Source organism: Bidens hawaiensis, unplaced genomic scaffold (assembly GCF_021521415.1).
Source record: "Bidens hawaiensis isolate Kalapana, Puna unplaced genomic scaffold, B.hawaiensis_p1.1 tig00020241_1, whole genome shotgun sequence".
Lineage (NCBI taxonomy): Eukaryota > Viridiplantae > Streptophyta > Magnoliopsida > Asterales > Asteraceae > Bidens > Bidens hawaiensis.
Genome location: NW_027493082.1, coordinates 24,892 through 45,061, shown reverse-complemented (window position 1 = coordinate 45,061; position 20,170 = coordinate 24,892). Strand labels below are relative to the sequence as shown.

Sequence of the window (20,170 nt, the reverse complement as noted above, 5' to 3'; positions counted from 1 at the left end):
TCCTTTCCTTGTAAATCCGTGATTGTCATATGCTTGCATCCTCAGTTCGTTTAGCTTGTGCAGTTGCATGAATATGTTTTTCCCAACGGATTGTAGATCAAGGTTGGTGGTCTCAAGTGCCCAATATGCTTGATATAATGATATATATATATTTCCCTTGTATATTTTTGTGTAATATTTTATTAGTTTTTGTTTGTTTTATTTACAATTTGTATACTACTAACATATTTGTGTTATATAGGTGCCGGGAGTTGAACGTGGTTGAAAAGGGCGAAAAATGAGTTAAAATGAGCTAAAAAGAGGAGCCGAGACGAATCAGAATTGGACCGGAAGAACCAGGAAAGATAGCTTGTCGGACCGGCCAATGGTCGACCCCTTAAGCACATCGCGCTGCGCGACCAGGTTAGGCTTACCTGGTCGTGTGGCGCCTAGAGGTCAAATTTCCAGTAAGTTCACGATTTTGAGGAGGTTTAAGGCCCATTGCACTATGTAAACACCCTTAACCTTAAACGTAAGTATACATTTCGACTGTCAACCGATTTTGGAGTTTCTTGGAGCTTAGGATTGCATATTTTTGTGGTTTTGAAGGCAAAATGAATCATCTGGTGAAGTGCTACTTTATCTAGATTGAAGACTATTAGTTTTATCACATTTAATATTTCGTTTCTATTATTTTCACCATGATTTCTTTTATGGTTGTTTTATTTGATTTTTCGATGCGAGACTAAACGTTATAGGCTGCCTAGGCTATCAATGAACCTTTGTTAATGTCTGATTTTGATTGGGATTTACTTTTTGCTATGGTATATGAGTCAATAAAGAGTTTGGTTTTATTTAATTAATACATATGCTTGCTTGGTTTTGGTTGATAAGTTTTGATTGTTCCACAGTGCCCTTGGTAATTGTTTCATAGACTAGGATTTTGATATGTCATCTACTTTGTGTTTTTGACTAGTTTATGATTGATTTATAATAAGATCATATGAACAGTTTTATTAATCAAACAAATAAAAAGTGTGTTGCTAATCTAGAAAGGTGTAAGGTGATAGATTATCCGATAGGTCTTTGTTGATTAAGATTGCTAGATTTAGTTCTTCGTAAGGAGTCCATCTAGCTTTGATTGGTTAACATTGTCTATAAAGTCAATTAAAATTTACTAAACTACCTTTGATTTCCACGTTGTAAGGTAGGATTTTGTATAAAGGTACTCGTTCATAATTAATTAGGTAACCATAAGGGAGTCTAATATTTAAAACTAGTGTGCTTAAAAACTCATTAAAAACCCATATGTGTCTTCTTGAGAAGGGTCATGTTCGGGTTTTCTCTTAAGTTTCTATTTTATGATCTCAGTTCCATAACAAACATTTCCCGATTAATTGATAACTACAACTTAGGGGATTCTAGCCTATGTGGTTTTACATCATCGTCTGAATCAGTCAAATCAAATTGTATAATTTACTTGTCATTTCTTGTTAGTTTTAATAATAGTTTAATTTTAGTATTTTATTAACCCCCCCTCAAATAATATAAATAAAGAGTTGTGTTAGTTAGTCGAGTTTAATTAGCTAGTTTACGTAATTAAAAGTGTCTTGTGGGTTCGATATCCGGACTTACTTAGCTGTAACAGAGTCGATCGGTTCACTTGCCGGTTAGTAATTTTAGTTAAGTTAAGAGCCTAGAATTATTACTTAGTGTATAGAATAGCGTAAAGTTAATAATTTTATAACTTGTGTTTGAGCTCGACTGGGAGATGACGCGCCTTTCCGTACACCAATAATTTTATAACTTGTGTTTGAGCTCGACTTGGAGATGACGCGCCTTTCCGTACACCAATTTGAATTGTGTTGTGCTGTAACATCCTAATTATTATAATATTAAATAAAGAAAATTGTGTTTAGTTATCGTGTGTTAATATTTAATTAAGATTAAAGAAGGAAAAGCATATGGACTTAGAACAATTAGGATAGATTAAAGGATGGGATGGGCTTTAGGTCCATGGGCTTTAAGGAGTATAAATACTCCCATAAACCACCCTAAAACACTAAATCCTCATTCCATCTTTCCATAATCTCTATACACTCAAAAACACACACATACACCTTACTATAAACGACCGAGAGAAAGAAAGAGAGGAGAAGCGAGATCGAACGTTGAATATTAATAGATGTTCCATATACAAGATAGATCCAAGGTTTAAATTCATAAGCAAGCTAACCGAGACCAAACGAACACGTAAAGGTATGTTCTTGATCTTAAAGTTTATGTTTTAATGAATGCTTGGCCTTGAAACTTGAAATTATGGTATATCGGGTCTAAACGAAACATTAAGATGTAAACTTGATGCTAAAATACACGTAACGAACCCGAAAATGGATACGGCTCGTTTAAAGGAACCATAGATCTAGTTTTGAGCGTTTTGCCATAAAGGTTCATACTTTATGTTATAAACGAATCACGTTTTGGCCAAGAGGGTTTGGGGAGCGCTTATGAGTTAATATTAAGTCCTAATGGGGTGTACGAACTACGGACGATAAACGAAATGAAAACAAGGGTTTAAGAACCCAAACCCGTAACCCTTGGGTTGTCCGAAACCCATCAGCCCAGTCCAGCAAAGAACCATCTGACCGTCGACCACATTTCCCCTGAATCACATACATTGAGTTCGTTTACAATGGGTTCGAATACATTGGGAGTCGACTATAAGTTGGATTCGATTTCATACAAGACCCGATTACAAATCCAGTTACACACAATTTTACTCGATTACATGGTGCAACCCTTAGCTTACAATATTTTCATATATATATATATATATATAATTGCATACAATGTGTGTATATATATATATATATATACTTGCTTACATGCTAGAACTCTCTCACATTAACATACTCGATCACTTACAATGTGAAACTAAGCTTGTGATCGCTTACAATGACCAGCTCGCACACAAGGAGCAGTCGCATACAATCTTATTCGCATACACTGGATAATTGCATTGTGATTCGCTTACAACACTATGCTCGATTACTTTAGGGTTCACATACAACCTATAATCGATCACAATCTATATATGTTCAATCACTTGAGCTATCGATCACATTGAGCTCGAAAACAATGATGGCCGATTACATCAATGATATTCACTTACATTAAAAGCCAATTACCTAAACTCGCATACATAGATTCCGATTACTTCTAAGGAACTCGCATACAATTATATGTTCGATCACTATTAGATGGTCGATTACAAATAAGCTCGTTCACAAATCAAAACCAATTACAAATACACTAGACTCGTTTATTAACGTGACTCGATCACATTAAAGACCCGATTACAAGGGGACTCGATTACAAGGTGGTGTACAAACACATTATATAGATATAAATATATACATATATATACACAATCGCTTACATACACGATGGGTTACACTTAGAGACCCGTATGCATGGTGTAACCCGTGTGTAATAAATGAATATATGTATATATACATACATATACATGCACCCACGTCGTTTCACATTAGAAGTATAATCAAGGTTAGGGTTATAAATAAAGAGAAGAATTTTAAAATAATTAAATACCTTATACATTAGGGTTTAGAGAACAACATTCACTAAGTATAATGTAATCTAAAACAAACCAATAAATTAGATCCGACTTAGACATTTTTTGGCTAAAATGCAATAAGGACATATATTAATACGTATAATTAATGTACAGTCAGCAGAGCTCAACTAAAGAAAGGATTAACTATTAACGGAGAAAGAAACAGGATCCAGGTGAGTTTCTAGCCCCATTCCTTGTTAAGTTTTCGGGGCTGTGTGCATACTCGATGTGAATTGTTAATACACTTATCCTAAGTGATAAGTATGCCTTATGTGATTATGTGAAAGGTATGAATGATTGCTTGTCGGTATGTGAACGATCTTCGGATATTGCACGTACTGTCAAGTTATAATGTTATGTATAATGTGTGAATGATATGTACGTATGTTATGAATGGATGTAAGAGATAGCTATGTACAGAAGAAAGGGACCGAGCCCTAATAATACTCAAGGTAGAAATGGACCGGACCCTAAAAATATCCGAGGCAGAAAAGGGACCGAACCCTTTATAAATCTCGAGGCAGAAAGGGATTGAGCCCTAATAATACTCAAGGAAGAAAAGAGACTGAACCCTAATAATATCCGAGGCATAATAGAATAAAGTAAAATAGAGTTTAGAATAAAGTATGAAAGTAAGTATGTATATTATGACCTAAGTATGAGAATATAAAGTATGTATGAAAGTACGTAATTGTGAATGTATTGTATGTCATATGATTAACTAGAACTCACTCAGCGTAACTGACTTTTAGTATGCACGCAGGTGAGTAGAATGAAGCAGCTCGTTTGAAGGGAACACGTGGCATATGAATAAGAGACTGGCATCTGAAGACTCAAGAGGTTATTAATTTATGTTTTAATATGAAAGATAATATGTTTGATAAGACAAGTTATGGACTAATGTGTACTGTTTTATGAATGTTTTAATATTCTACGAATGTTTTTATTAACTATGATGTTTAGAACTATGTCAATGAGTAAATCCAATGCCCAAATGTAGGGCACTGGTAACAGGGCCTTACATGTGCCTATAGAAGTTTTGTACGAACGGGTTGTGTCTAGTTTGTCTGACCAATCTCTTCGATTATGACTAATAGTTTTATTCAAGATTCGTTTGATACCCCGATTGGTGACTTCCACCTGACCACTAGTTTATGGGTAATAAGGTGTAGCGAGATGATAATGCACTTCATATCTAGTCAATACTTTCTCCATTTGTGCATTGTAGAAGTTTGTTCCTTAATCGCTTATCAATCCCTTGGGAATAATGAAAAAGATCAAGAAGAAAGAAAACCGATGAAAAGAGAGAAACCAGTTGAAACAAAGAGCATGATTAAGAACCTTACTCCAAACCATGTTATTATTAAAAATGATGATACATAAAGGAAAGAAGAAAGAAGAAAGAAGAAAGAATGAAGAAAAGAAAATTTTATTTCCATAGAATGTAAAGTTCTATAGCATTCACATTTAATCCATTGAAATATGCGAGTAAAGTTGTTATAACGTAAGAAGTGATTTAGTGTGTTGTGAGTGAAAGAGAGACAAATGCAAAGTGGTTGTAAGAGAAGAAAATTTCTTTTTTGGGACACAGAGACGTAAGTTTTTATAAATGTATAAGAAATGGAGAAGTGTCGTGTAAGTTTGAAATTTGAAATTAGAGAAAGGTAATTGGGTGAGAATTCTCTTACATATACACCCACCCAGTAAAGTATATGTATATTAATATTAATATTAATATAATATATATACAATATAATATATATACGGGGCTCCATCATAGCATAGAAGCAAGCAAGCCATCCGTACGTCTTCAATTCAATCCAAATCCAAATGGATTCCGATCACTCATCCAGGTACTCTCATTTCCGTAATAATAATAATAATTAACTACATCTACATGTAGATCCTTCATTCTAGTTTTTTTTTATTACTTGCTTCACTCTCTAATTATTTATTTGATGATTTGAGGTATTATTATTATTGCATTGCAAATGAATGATTGCATATGATTCATTCATTACTGACTTAACTTACTTGTACTGATTGATAACTTATGCATATGAATGAATGATCGAAAGTGTAAGAATTTGAATCAGTTGTACGGATGGATAACTAGGGTTCCTTTCTTTCTTTCTTTCTTTTCAGAGAAAGAAAATCTAAGATGGTAATCGAGTTGCTTAAGGGGATTCATTTTGTTTCTTCTGTCGAGGCCATTTCTCTCGGTGTTCAAGCTGGTATTCATCCTTGGATATTGTATGATATCATATCAAATGCAGCCGGCAACTCATGGTACACACACAATGCTGTAAGCAAAGTATGCTTACGGTATTACGATCATGCCTGATTAGTTATTGAATAAGGGTTTATATGCGATATGCTATAACTGTATAATTATTTGTGCTTGCATTTCTCTGTTACTGCTTTCTTGCACTTTTTATGTAATAAGCTTGATTTTGCTTGCTCATTTATATGCAGGATTTTCAAAAACTACATCCCCAATTTATTACAAGGGAATCAAATCAAGGATAATTTCCCAAATGCTTCTGCTCAAGATTTGGTAACTCGCCTCAACTGTGTTTTTGGATCTCGTCACGTCTACTTTTCCTCCATCACCTAAGGATAGTGATATCTTGCTTAGTTTTTAAAACATGACAGATCCTGTTTTTTTTTTAAGTGGGGGCGAGGGCTGTCTTATTTTTATTTTTTTTTATTATTTAGTGTTTGTTTCCATATTAATATAACTCAACTACAGGGGACAGTTTTGGACACTGCCAAGTCACTTGTATTTCCTCTTCCACTATTGGCTGCTACTCATCAACAATTCTTAGCAGGTATGGGTTACATTCTATGACTACTTCAAACCAAATGAATAATGTGTGATTGCTCTTTATGTGTACGTCCAACAGGCTCTAGACACTCAGATGCAGATGGTCTTGATGGTTTTAAGGTTATGATTTTACTATCATTTATCTATCTGCTAGTAGCCTTCCCCGTATACACTTAATTAAATATTTGGCAATTTCGACCCATTTACTTGTGAATGGGTCAAAACTCATTAACACTGTATTTTTAACACGTAAAACATCCTTAATCATTTTATTAAACAAGGTTACTGTCAAAACAATATATGTATTGCATTTATGTGTCAGAATTCATCAATTCTTTTGTGCAGGTTTGGGAAAAAGTACTTGGAGTACAAATTATGGATGCAGCAAAGGCAGAAACTTACAATCCCGAACTATTGGCAAATCAACTTCGTGAAAAATCAAAACGACCAAATAAGATAGGTTTTATTGGTCTAGGAGCAATGGGATTCGGCATGGCAACTCATCTTTTGAAATCCAATTTCTGTGTCCAAGGATATGATGTAACACTTCTTTTTTGTACTGTCTTTTGGTTAACGAGGAAAAATAATGTAATGTTGATTCATGATTTCTCTTTGACAGGTATATAAGCCAACTCTATCTAGGTTTGAAAATGCTGGTGGTTTGATTGGAAACTCTCCTGCAGAAGTATCAAAAGGTAACACAAAAAAATTTAAGGTTACTTTTTCTTTTATATGCAGCTTTATTCAAAGAAATTTTTAAGTCTTTTCTTTTTTGGGGTCTTTCAGATGCTGATGTTCTCGTTGTGATGGTCACAAATGAAGTACAAGCTGAAAGTGTACTATATGGTGTTGATGGGGCTGTGTCAGGTATGTCTAAATATAATCTACAGGTTTGTGATTTGAATTAATCTGTTCCTCCTTTTTTTGTAGCTCTTCCACCTGGATCATCTATTGTCCTTTCATCCACAGTTTCTCCTGCTTTTGTCAGCTGCCTTGAGCTGCGCTTACAAAGTAGGTCTTACATTTGGTGTTTGGTTATAATATATAGTTTGTATAGTATCTGCTTTAGCATTTTCTATTGCATGGTTGGTTAGGTTTTTATATTTAAAATGTCTCATGTGTCAAGTGTCTTTTTGAACACATTTTCATCTTTTTGCTACAAACTGTAGATGAGAACAAGGGATTGAAATTGATTGATGCCCCTGTATCTGGTGGTGTCATAAGGGCTTCTGAAGGAACACTGACGGTGCGTAAGTTGTTTTTTTTACTGAATAAATCTCACTTAGAATAACTGGTTGTGTCATAACTTTTATGATTTTTGTGTAAAACTCGCTTTGTTCTACATACATTATTCAGATTATGACATCAGGTGCAGATGAAGCACTTGAGCATGCTGGCTCAGTTCTTTCAGGTAATTAGCATTTTTTTAACCTTCCAAGTCTGATACAATAACTTCTATGATTATTACTTAAATTTGTGTGCCTTTTCAATTCAACAGCATTAAGTGAGAAGCTATATGTGATAAAAGGGGGTTGCGGAGCTGGAAGGTATACCTTGGTTGCCCTTTTTACTTTTCCTGCATCACATTGTCATAATTTTGTTATGACGTATCAAATACATGTGAAAAGGTGTATTATTAACGTGTTATCTTTGTTCTGTAGTGGTGTAAAGATGGTGAATCAACTACTGGCTGGAGTTCATATAGCATCAGCAGCTGAAGCAATGGCATTTGGTGCTCGATTGGGATTAGATACAAGAATCTTGTTTGATGTTATAAAAGATAGTGAAGGAACATCTTGGTATGACCATTTATCTTACTTTATAAATTGTTATCCGTTACGAAGCTCATTGAACTTAAAACTTGGACTAGTAGATGGTGGGTCATAAAATCACTATTCATGTACCTTCATCACTCCTTCATTAATGCCCCCCCCCCCCCCCCCCCCCCCCCCCGCTTTATAAAATGTTTTATCTCATTTTTTTTTGTGTGTGAAACTTCTGTTTTATGGTTGCAGGATGTTTGAGAATCGTGGTCCGCACATGGTGGAAAATGATTATACTCCCTTATCTGCACTTGATATCTTCGTTAAGGATCTGGTCTGACCGTCTGACTATAGCCATATATTCAGTTCCTTTTTTACTCAAAAGTAACTATATAATAATTTCAGTTTCCACTTTACATTTATCAACCTCTTCTATTTGCAGGGTATTGTGGCTCGTGAATGTGCATCTCGTAGAGTTCCACTTCACATTTCTACTGTTGCACTCCAGTTGTTCTTGTCAGGTGGTTGGATGAACAAAGATTTTAGAATATAGTATATTTAAGAAAACAAATTAAAAGTAAAAGACGATAAGTTTATAAGCCCTTTTAATGCCTGTTTCTAGATTTCCCTTTTAGCTTTTAGGTTTGGTGAAATGAAAAAAAATACGCAATCCTATTTCATTACTTCAATATAGTTCTATAGTTTGTTTGAAAATAATGATTGAAGATGGTGACAATTGTTTTAATGATAAATATTTTCTTCCCACTTTTAGGTTCTGCTTCTGGGTGGGGACGGTTAGATGATTCAGCTGTTGTTAAGGTAAGTTACTTGAGGCATATGCATTGGACTTGATCATCATAATAGAAATTATAGTCCTCGTCTTCTTATATTTGACTAGTTAATTTGTAACTGTATCTTGTTCTTCAGTAATATATGATGATGAAAACATATATTTCTTTCATTTGAGCAGGTATACGAGACATTAACAGGTGTCAATGTTGAAGGAAAACATGCTGTGATTAGTAAACAAAAGGCCTTGGAATCTCTTCCAACTGAGTGGGCACTGGATCCACTGGATGACATACGTAAACTGGATAACAACTTAAAGACTTTGGTTGTTTTGGATGATGATCCAACTGGAACTCAAACAGTCCATGATGTTGATGTATTGACTGAATGGTGAGCACATTCCGCTTAATTTTGAAGTATTAACCTACATTCTGTTATAAATAGATAACCTGACATCTGGTTGTATCATTCTTTTAAAGGAATGTTGAGTCACTTGCTGAACAGTTGAGAAGTAGACCTAAATGCTTTTTTATTCTGACAAACTCTCGGGCTCTGAGCTCTGATAAGGTAACAAACATCCATAATCATTACACATTATATGTCTTTTTTCTTTTTGGTTTTGAATATTCAAGTGTGCATTTTGTGTACGTTCTTCTTCATGCAGGCAAGCACACTAATAACAGAGATTTGCCAAAACCTATCTACTGCAGCAAAATCAGTTGGAAACAATGACTACACTGTAGTATTACGTGGTGATTCTACATTAAGAGGACATTTTCCTGAGGTGACAGTTAACATTTTTGTTGCGTAACTTGTTATAATGTAATGATAATTTGGCATTTTATGTGAATTTTATAGGAACCGGATGCAGCTGTTTCAGTACTCGGAGAAATGGATGCTTGGATTATTTGCCCTTTTTTCTTGCAAGGAGGTCGTTTCACCATCGATGATGTGCATTATGTTGCTGATTCTGATCGGTACTATTCTTTTCGAACAGCTAATAATCTAGGAGTGTGCATGGTTCGGTTAATAACAACTGAACCAATCGGTTTTCGGTTTATTCGGTTCAATTCTGTTAATTTCGTTTAATCACCAAAAACAAATTTGGGCTAAAATTTTTATATACAAATACATGAAATCAATGCATAAATACATGAAATGAATGTATAGATACATGAAATAGATATATAAATACATGAAATGGTGCTATAAAACATGAAATGTAGGTATAAAAGCTAAAAATATATGAAAATATGAATAGTTCGATTTGGTTAACTTCGGTTAGCCGACGGTAGAGAAAATAACCGATAACCCCTTTTCCTTTTCGGTTAATTTGGTTATCGGTTAATTTTCGGTTCGGTTTCGTCGTTATTCGGTTTGGTTTGGTTTGGTTTGGTTAACGGTTCGGTTTGGTTTGGTTTGGTTAATGGTCTGGTTTGGTTTACGGTTCGGTTATTGCTCATCCCTAAATAATCTACTCATAAATCCACCTAACCCGCCTACCACGGGATTTGAAGCCTCAACTTTCAAAGGGAGGGAGCACCTATTGCACCACCAGATACCATTGGGCTACATGCCCTTTGATCTGATACTATACATTGACATATATTTTTTTTAATCACACAGTTTAAGTAAATCAAGAGTACTGATATTTAGAATTTTGCCTATATAGCCTCATTCCTGCAGGAGATACTGAGTTTGCTAAAGATGCTTCGTTTGGTTATAAATCTTCAAACCTGTGTGAGGTCTGTGTAACTTCCCACATGAACAGTTTAAACCTGCTAATGTGAAACCATTATTAAAATGTTTTTAACTGTATCTGTTGGATCCCAGTGGGTTGAGGAGAAAACTAAGGGGCGTATACCTGCTAGCAGCGTTTCATCAGTTTCTATACAATTGTTACGTAATGGAGGACCAGCAGCTGTCTGTGAGCATCTTTGCAGTTTACAGAAGGTTTAAAGCACAAACATTTATATGTATAATGCAATAAACTTTTATATGTACAATGCAATAGGCTTTTATATCTTTTTGCTGGTAAAAACAGGGTTCGACATGTATAGTGAATGCAGCTAGTGACAGAGACATGGCTGTCTTTTCAGCTGGTATGGTTCAGGTACATGAAATTCCATTATGTCTCAGGTTATTCATATAATTTTAATAATAAATATGTGAAATACTAAAAAAGTTGTTTCTGGGCTTGTGATTCACTGACAGGCAGAACTGAAAGGGAAACATTTCCTGTGTCGTACTGCTGCTAGTTTTGTATCTGCTAGAATTGGAATCATATCAAAAGATCCAATCTTGCCTAAAGATCTTGGAATCGGTAAAGGAAATGGTGGTGGACTTATTGTTGTGGGCTCATATGTCCCAAAGACCACCAAACAGGTTTAGTTTTGTAGAAATCGCTGTTCTTTTTTGCATTCTAGTTAATATTATATGTTCTTAATATCTTAGAAATCTGCAGGTTGAAGAGCTAAAGTTACAATGTGGTCATAATCTGAGAACCATCGAGGTAACTGATGGAAACATGTAAGTTTTGTGACAAACTTTCAGTATATAACATATATGCATTTTTCTTTAGGTTTCTGTTGAGAAACTTGCAATGAAGTCAGCAGAAGAGAGGGAGGAAGAAATCAGTCATGCAGCTGAGCTGGCAGATGTTTACCTCAGGACTTGTAATGACACTTTGGTGATGTCCAGTCGGGAACTTATCACTGGGAAGAGTGAGTGCCTTTAAGTTTTGTTTTTTTTGCTTTTCACGGGCTGAAGTATGCTTGAAGCCGTCACAAAGAAGATTTTAAGTGCTGACTTTCACTATTTGTTATTTATAAAATTTCAGCTCCTGATGAGAGTCTGGATATCAATTTCAAGGTGAGCTCTGGGCTGGTGGAAATAGTCAGAAGGATAAAAACAAGTCCACGCTACATTCTTGCAAAGGTATATCATATATGAACTTATGAAGTTCAGTATTTCAGTTATCTTTATTCTACAATGAATATCAGCCCAACTGGTAGCTAAGATTATGTAGATATTAACTGATAGTATTTCATTAACTCATGGAGATCATGCATCTCTGATACAATACCAAATCTTGGTCAAAGCAGTTATTTTTTTTTACCTTGATTTTTTTTGTTGAAAAGTCTTGCTCATCTTACACATATAAACACAAACCGAGCTACATCTGGATAATGGGTAAGCGAGCAACAAGTTGCGCCGCTATCCTCTTTTGAATCGCAAAGCCTATTCTACTAAATATCAAAAAAGGGAATTAGTAAGTTGTTGGGTAGCTGAAGTTTAGGCGAGTTATTAATCTATTAATAAATAGGTAGCTTAAGTTTAGGACCAGTTGTTATTATGATAATGCTTATTTATATATTTTGTTCTAGTTGAGAAGGAGGCTATGTTTATGTTAATCAAACTTTGGGTTTCTTAACCTTTATTTGGAGAATTGCCATCTCAAATTGGCTAACCTATGTTCTCGGAGATTAACCCATCTCGAATCGGGTATTCTATTTTGTAATATATTTCTGTTTCAAGCAATAAAATCTATCAATTACCTTCGTTTGATTTTGGGATTCTATCAATCTCCATTATAGGGTTACAATGTTACATACTACTGAACTTTGAGTAACTTATCTCATAAATTTTGATACAAATTCACTATTATTATTAAGCAGATCATAACATTTAGGTGCTAATGGTAGAAAGGGTATCTGATAAGATCTAATATTCAAGTAGGCAACTTTTATTCAAACTGAGATAAAACAGCCCGATTCGAGAGGGGCAATGTCTCCAATTACAAAATACTAGTTGATAATGAAAAACTAGAATGAAAAATACACAAATAAGAAGCCTGCTTTTATTAACCCAAAACGTGTAACTGCTGGCATAGGAACAGCTCCTCACTCTTTTATTTTCCTGTTAATAAAGGCCATAGTAACTGCTGCCCACTCTTCCAACTTACCACTAACTCCTTGACCAAATGGATCCAGTTTAAACCCAAAAACAGAATTCAGCTGGCCCATATTGGCAGTTGTGGCCCGTTTCCTTCTCGAGTATACTTTAATCGGGCCTTTATCAGTATCTTCTTGCAACTTTCTTCTACAGAATACGTGATCCAATTGCATCTGACAAATTAGATCATATATGTGAATGCATCAGTTGTCGAATGTCATCAGCCCATTTCATGATTTAACACCTCAGTACCATGTCAACTGACTTTTAGCAATTTCGCAATGTTCTTCCATTTGCTAAATGAATACGTACTGAATTTGCACTATTAAAGTATTTAGTAACTGGCAGAGCTATTCATTTAAGCAACTAGAAGAAACTTTACTAGAAATTAGGACTGTGTTGCGTGCGAAACGTGGGATTTGATAATCTGATTATTTCCTAATTTCCATGTTTTCCACAAATTTGCCATAAATCATGATTTGTAATTTTAAAGCCTTTGCAACTCACATCTTCCATAAGCCTTGTATAAATCCCAAAATTACATATATAAATTAGAAACCTGGTAGAGTTTCTGAAAGTGCACATCCACCAGAAATAATGTAACATGCCGTCATCATCATCTTATTAATTTAAATAGATCGAGGAGCACTGAAATATGCATGTTCAATACAGCACATATGTTGATTTTGTCATTGCTTTGTAGTAGAGACATTAATCATTATTTGTAGTAAAAAGATCACTTCAGTTACCTTCGATACATGAAGTTTGTTACACTTGGATTAAAATTTGTATAAGATAAAGAATTGGCTTTATGTCATCATCATCATCATCATCATCATCATCATCATCATCATCGTACTCAGTATATCCCACCAATAGCAATGCTATGGTAGGGTCTGAGGAGGGTAAGATGTAGACAGCCTTACCTCTATCCCATAGGGATAGAGAGGCTGCTTCCGGTGAGACCCCCCGGCTCAATAGTAGTTTTGAATCAAGCCTTGGACATAAGACACATAACACTCAATCATCGGGACACCGGCTGATTGGTGCATGTGCCCTTGTCTTTCGGCAAGAATTGGCTTTATGTAATAAATACAATTAAGGTGTTATATGTAACACATGATCAATATACAAAGGTTCATATATTAACCAGCTTCTGTTTTCATAGGGTGGAATTACATCATCAGATATTGCTACAAAAGCTTTAGAAGCAAAGCGTGCCAAAATAGTGGGGCAAGCATTGGCTGGTGTACCATTGTGGCAGCTGGGCCCAGAAAGCAGGCATCCAGGAGTTCCCTACATTGTTTTTCCAGGTATACTGAATTCTAAACATCCTTATTCTTGTAATATATTTTTTTGCACTATTCTCTTGGATGTGACACTTGTCAAACATATGCGACACAGGAAATGTTGGTGACAGCATGGCACTAGCTGAAGTGGTCAAATGTTGGGCCCGTCCGGCCAAACTGTCATCAACTAAAGAGCTTCTTGTGGTAAAGTTATATACACAAGCAACATATGGTTTCCTTTTCTTTTTTTTTTCTTTTTTTTTTTGTTTAGTAAACGAGTTGGAGCATTCAATGTATAGGATGCAGAAAGGGGAGGATACGCCATTGGAGCATTCAATGTTTATAATCTCGAAGGGGTTGAAGCAGTTATTGCCGCTGCTGAAGAGCTAAAAAGTCCTGCTATTTTGCAGGTTTTGTATCTCCCACATTTTGTTCTAATGCTTAAAACCTTCTCAGTAATTGTATATAAAGGAACATGATATAAACTGATTTTATTAATAAAAAATATAATTTTTTTTGAATAAAAAAAGGTGTTATGGGCCAAGCTAACCGGACCTACCTATAAAAAAATCAGCCAATTTGACCTGTGATTTTGCATTTGTTGTTGTAAAGTAAATACCATATAACGTGTTACTAATATATATCAATGAAAGTAACTAAAAATCATATCTTGTGTTTATTATGTATTGAAAATCTATAGCATTATTTTTTACAGATCCATCCTGGTGCTTTAAAGCAAGGAGGGACACCATTAGTGGCATGCTGCATCTCTGCTGCTCAGCAAGCAACTGTATGTGTTCTGAATGAATATTTTATATGAATAAAAAATAAAAAAATGATTATTAATAAGTATATGTTCTGCAGGTGCCTATTACTGTGCATTTTGATCATGGTAGTTCCAAGCAAGAACTACTGGAAGTTCTTGAGTTGGTAACCAGCTTCTTAATATATATTTTCTGAAACAAACAAATTCTTTATGTTTATTTATATAGTATCTGAATTCATACACAGCAAGTTGACTCGGTCATGGTAGACGGTTCACACTTACCCTTTAAAGAGAACATCTCATACACAAAATACATTTCATCCTTAGCACACAAAAAGGGTATGTCGGTAGAAGCTGAATTAGGTAGATTATCTGGAACTGAAGATGATTTGACCGTACAAGACTATGAAGCAAAGTTGACCGATGTAAACCAGGTATATCATTCCTTCAGTTTATATTTATATTTTGATAAAGGACATTTTCTGTTGCAAGTTTCATCCTTCATCTTCAAAGATCACGCTTAACATCTATCTTTTATGTTAACTCTTTGTAACAGAGTACATTCTTTACACTAACTGCCAGTAAAAACTTCAGTTACTTTTTTGAAAATGACAATTTTACCCTAGGGACCAAATATGTAATTTTCGTACTTTTTTTTTTCTTTCTTTTAAATTTCCTTATTTTTTTACTTTTATTCTTTTCATCACTTTTATTTTATAAGTTTTTCTGAAGCTAGTTAAGTACATAGGGTATGTTTGGTTGGAGGTAATAGAATGGAGGGGGAATGGAATGGAAGAAGGAATTGAATGGGCAAGGGAATGAAATGGATCATTACCATTCCTTTGTCTTGTTTGGTTAACTTATGGGAATGAAATGAATTATTACTTTATGTTGTTTGGTATCCAAAAAAATGTAGGAATGAATTAGAAATAATAAAAATACTCCTATCTCAAAATAATTTTTTTTACCAAAATATAAAAAGTTACAATGGCGAAGGCGGTGGTAGCACCGGTGACGAAAATGGGGGTGGCAGTGGCGACAATGGTGGTGGTGGTGGCGGTCGGGCGGCATTGGCGGTGGTGGGATTGGCGTTGGTCAAGTGGCGGTGGTAGCATTGGTGGTCAGGTGATGATGGCAATGGTAAGGTGGCAACGACGGTGATGGCGGTTAGGTGGTGGTGGTCAGGCAGCGACAATGATGGTGGCGGTGGTGGTGGTCAGGCGGCGATGGTGGCGGTCAAGTGGTGGTGGTGGTGGTGGTGGTGGTGGTGGTGATGGTAGCAGTGGTAGTTGATGACAGGTGGTGGTGTTGAGAGAGTAGAGTGAAAGAGGAATGGTTTTGATGGAATGAGATTCCACGTGTAATGGGTGATTCCATCTCATTGAGCAACCAAACATCATTTTTTCATTCCAACACAATCAATCATTTCATTCCCTCTGTCATTACTGCATACCAAACACTACCTTAATTATAAGAAATGTAAAAGGATGAAACCTGCAATTTTATGTACACGTGAAGGACGTTTTCTATACTTTTGTCTAATATCTTTTTAGTTCTTATAATATAATCATTAATCTTTCTTCATTTGAATTGCAGGCTCAAGAATTCATTGATGAGACAGGTATTGACGCTTTAGCAGTGTGTATCGGTAATGTTCATGGAAAGTACCCTGCAAGTGGGCCAAAGCTTCGGCTTGATTTGCTTAAGGTCGGTTGAACATTTCTTAATCACATTTACTTAGATTCATATTTATTTATTTTTTTTAACCTTTATTTTGTTACTTTGAATTAGAACCTGTATGAATTGGCTTCAAAGAATGGAGTCTTTCTTGTTCTCCATGGAGCCTCAGGATTGCCTAAAGAAGTTGTCCAGGTACAATTTATAAATGACCATTATACCCTTTTTCTTTTTTGTTACACTTCAAGTCTCTGATATCTTAATGCAACTTTTAAACAAGGGTATAAATGTCATAAATTTGATGGCGTCTGCGATTGTGCGAAAATGATTTACAGGATTGCATAAAGCTAGGAGTGCGGAAGTTTAATGTAAACACAGAAGTAAGGCAGGCTTACATGGACGTCCTTAAAAGCCCTCAGACAGATCTTGTCCATGTCATGGCGGCTGCTAAGGAGGCCATGAAAGCCGTCGTCGCAGACAAGATGCATTTGTTCGGGTCAGTAAGAAAAGCAAACTAAGCGTCAAGCAATCATTTGTTGTACATGTTATTTTTTTCTGATTCAATAAGTCCAATAATGAGGAAACAAGTTGGAGATTGAACATGAATGTTTTAAATTGTATGATTTGTTAGTGTGTTTAATTTATTTTTGTAGTAAGTTACTAATGTCTCTTTCTCATAACATAATAAGATATAGACGAAGGCAACATAAAGCAGTTACAAATAACAACGACAAGAACACCATTGATGGTAGCTATGTTTTCGATTTCAGTAACTTTGTTCTTACTGGCCTTTTGATAACTCGTTTGCAACAATCGGCGATTAGTAGAAGTTGCTACTTATTTTCTATACAACTTTTAGTCTGGGTGTGGGACCCATCCCTTGACCTCGTAAGGGTGTTGTCCCTTTGGAATTCCCTATGGTCTAGGGGTTTCGCCCCCAACTTTTTAAGTTTTTAATACCACAGTTATAATAACGTGAAAGAGTGCACAAGTCTGGGTGTGGGACCCATCCCTTGACCTCGTAAGGGTGTTGTCCCTTTGGAATTCCCTATGGTCTAGGGGTTTGGCCCCCCAACTTTTTAAGTTTTTAATACCACAGTTATAATAACGTGAAAGAGTGTGCACTCTAAACCCCCTTATTTGATAAAAACCAAACACGATATTGTATAACCTTATGCGACTCTTTTTATTAATAAGAAACGAGAACATAATACGATGAAAATAAAAAGTAAATCCGCATAAGAAATCTTTGGTTTTTCTGATTTCTTAGCCTTAACCTTAGCTGCTTTGCCCTTTTCACTTTAGATGTGCTTGAGCCATACACAGACTTCTCAAATTCTTGAGGTTCACACAAAATGTGATTTGAACGTGAAATGTTATGGTCTTTATGCACAATTTCAAATTCAACTACATCTTCAATGATTACATTCTCAACAAAAAACTTTGTTGCTTTGAATATATGTTTCTTGAGTTGAAGATGAAGCAGTAAATACGTCTTCTTTACTTTGTTTAGGTTTCTCCTCATGCATGACTGGTTCAATTACAATTTCTTCTTTTCCCGCAAAGGGATTTTGGGAATATTCATCATGAAATGGTGGAGGAACTTCAACAAAGCCTAAACCAGTTTTAGAACCCTTTTGTTTACCCGATACTTCAATGATTTCATTCAACAAAAACGACGAATTTCAAAACTTGTCTAATTTACTTTTCAACTCTATAACCTCATTTTCAAGCTCAATTATTTTAGTTCTTTATTTGAAAATTTCTTGAAATTGTTTATGTCACACCCCGACCAAAGGCAGCAGAACATGTCGGGGCGTAACGTATTGATTGGACAGTAACTCAAAATACACTAATTAACGTGACAATTATTATTTAATTTCATTAACCTTAAATCAAGTACACAATTACAATAATTATATCAAATAAATTGTTCTTTTGTATAATATGAGTAGATATCCTAAGGTCAAACTATTGTCTTCCATCTTGAAAAATATCAACTACTTGTACCTGTAACATGTATGAAAATAGAGTTTGTCAACAAGAATATTGGTGAGAATACATAGTTTAAGTTATATATATATATATATATATATATATATATATATATATATATAGGGATGATTTCTTTTGAGAACCACTTTGAGTTTTAAGAACTCGAAAGAACTCAACGTAACAAAAAAAAAATTTCGAATTTTTTTTACACATGTGTAATACGTAAGTGTAAGTGATGTACAAAAAATTACGGTATTTTTTTACACACCGAATCGACTTTTTACACATGTGTAAGTAACGTTTAAACTTGTGTAATTATCAAAAATACTTATTCTCTCTCATGCTTTATTTTTTAATTAAATTTAATCTCAACCACATATTTCATATCATTTAATTAAATGTGTGGTTTAAAATTGAGTTCTTAAAGTTCTTAAAACTCACTATGGTTCTCAAAATAACCCTCACCTATATATATATATATATATATATATTATATATAGATAAATCACAATTCATATGTAAATGATGAGGTATTACAATTCTTATGAAAATGTAAACAACTAAATAGATGTGGACCCGTTCTTATTGAAACGAAATCAAAGTACTTGGATAAATGTATGATCATACTAGATGAGGATAGATAATGATGAAATATCAACCACCAAACATAATATAAACAATTAAGCACATAGAGCATTATCATAGAGCATGCATTAATCACACATAAACATGTATTGAATTGTGTTTTGAATAGATTAGGAAATAAAAATGAGTAATGTAAATAGGGTATACATGTCACCCCCAAAATTTAAAAGATGAAAAAGGGGGTTATGTAAACTCACCTTAACGAGTGGATTAACGGGAACGAGATGACGATAAAAGAAAATTTAAGATAAAAGCGGCGAGCTACTCGGGTTACGTCAACAGAAGTTCCTAGTTGATATTAATATTAACTAAATAAGATTAGTGAAATAATAACAAGGCGTATGACGGATTTGGGAATTGATATGGTTTAAGTACTTTATTTGACAAAAACAAAAGTTGTTATTAAATTTGTAAATAATATAAATTAGAGGGTATAACCAATAAAATAAAATGACACGACATAACGGTTACAAATCGGTTTAAAAGGATTTTGGAGTCATTTAGGATTTAAATTATTACTATTAGTGTTATTATTATTATTATTATTATTATTATTTAAATGAGTCTAAGCATGTAGGATGCTTAATTCTCTCGAACTTTGCTGTGATACCAACTTGTAAGGCCCCGTTATCGGTGCCCACTTTGGGCGTTGGATTTACTCATAAACACAGTTCTAAATATCAGAGTTAACTAAAACATTCGCGGAATATAAAAACTTCAAACGAAATATATTACATAACTTCCAAATTTTGTCTTGTCAAGCATTCATATTCATTTAAATATAAAACATAGTCTTTAAACATCATAACATTTCCTTGAGATGCCAGTACCTTCAATTCCATGCCATGTGTC

General features: G+C 34.6%; 1 protein-coding gene across 2 annotated transcripts; it reads left to right on the top strand.

Moving 5' to 3' along the window:
• Positions 1-5,385: 5,385 nt before the first annotated feature.
• Positions 5,386-17,457, top strand: LOC143560231 (uncharacterized). 2 transcript variants are annotated; one of them, XM_077048573.1, is made up of 36 exons: positions 5,386-5,466; positions 5,759-5,902; positions 6,089-6,170; positions 6,366-6,444; positions 6,520-6,560; positions 6,786-6,980; positions 7,060-7,135; positions 7,227-7,307; positions 7,371-7,451; positions 7,610-7,686; positions 7,797-7,851; positions 7,939-7,987; positions 8,102-8,239; positions 8,456-8,537; positions 8,646-8,724; positions 8,976-9,022; positions 9,174-9,382; positions 9,472-9,559; positions 9,657-9,776; positions 9,851-9,969; positions 10,665-10,737; positions 10,826-10,945; positions 11,037-11,105; positions 11,207-11,377; positions 11,457-11,504; positions 11,574-11,715; positions 11,832-11,929; positions 14,115-14,259; positions 14,351-14,439; positions 14,535-14,645; positions 14,951-15,025; positions 15,100-15,165; positions 15,247-15,435; positions 16,598-16,708; positions 16,817-16,873; positions 17,014-17,457. In XM_077048573.1, exons 1-36 carry the CDS (start codon positions 5,444-5,446, stop codon positions 17,194-17,196), a joined length of 3,612 nt encoding a protein of 1,203 aa, XP_076904688.1. In that variant the 5' UTR covers positions 5,386-5,443; the 3' UTR covers positions 17,197-17,457. The 2 variants fall into 2 exon arrangements, with proteins under 2 accessions (XP_076904688.1, XP_076904687.1); XM_077048572.1 differs by having other exon boundaries at positions 16,793-16,873.
• Positions 17,458-20,170: the final 2,713 nt, after the last annotated feature.

What these genes read in the sequence shown, in the direction of transcription:
- LOC143560231 (XM_077048572.1), top strand. Translation starts at nt 5,444, where the DNA reads ATGGATTCCGATCACTCATCCAG. An exon ending in AATCTTCAAACCTGTGTGAG is followed by an intron (nt 10,738 to 10,825) that starts GTCTGTGTAACT and finishes GTTGGATCCCAG; the next exon opens with TGGGTTGAGGAGAAAACTAA. An exon ending in TCCCAAAGACCACCAAACAG is followed by an intron (nt 11,378 to 11,456) that starts GTTTAGTTTTGT and finishes AGAAATCTGCAG; the next exon opens with GTTGAAGAGCTAAAGTTACA.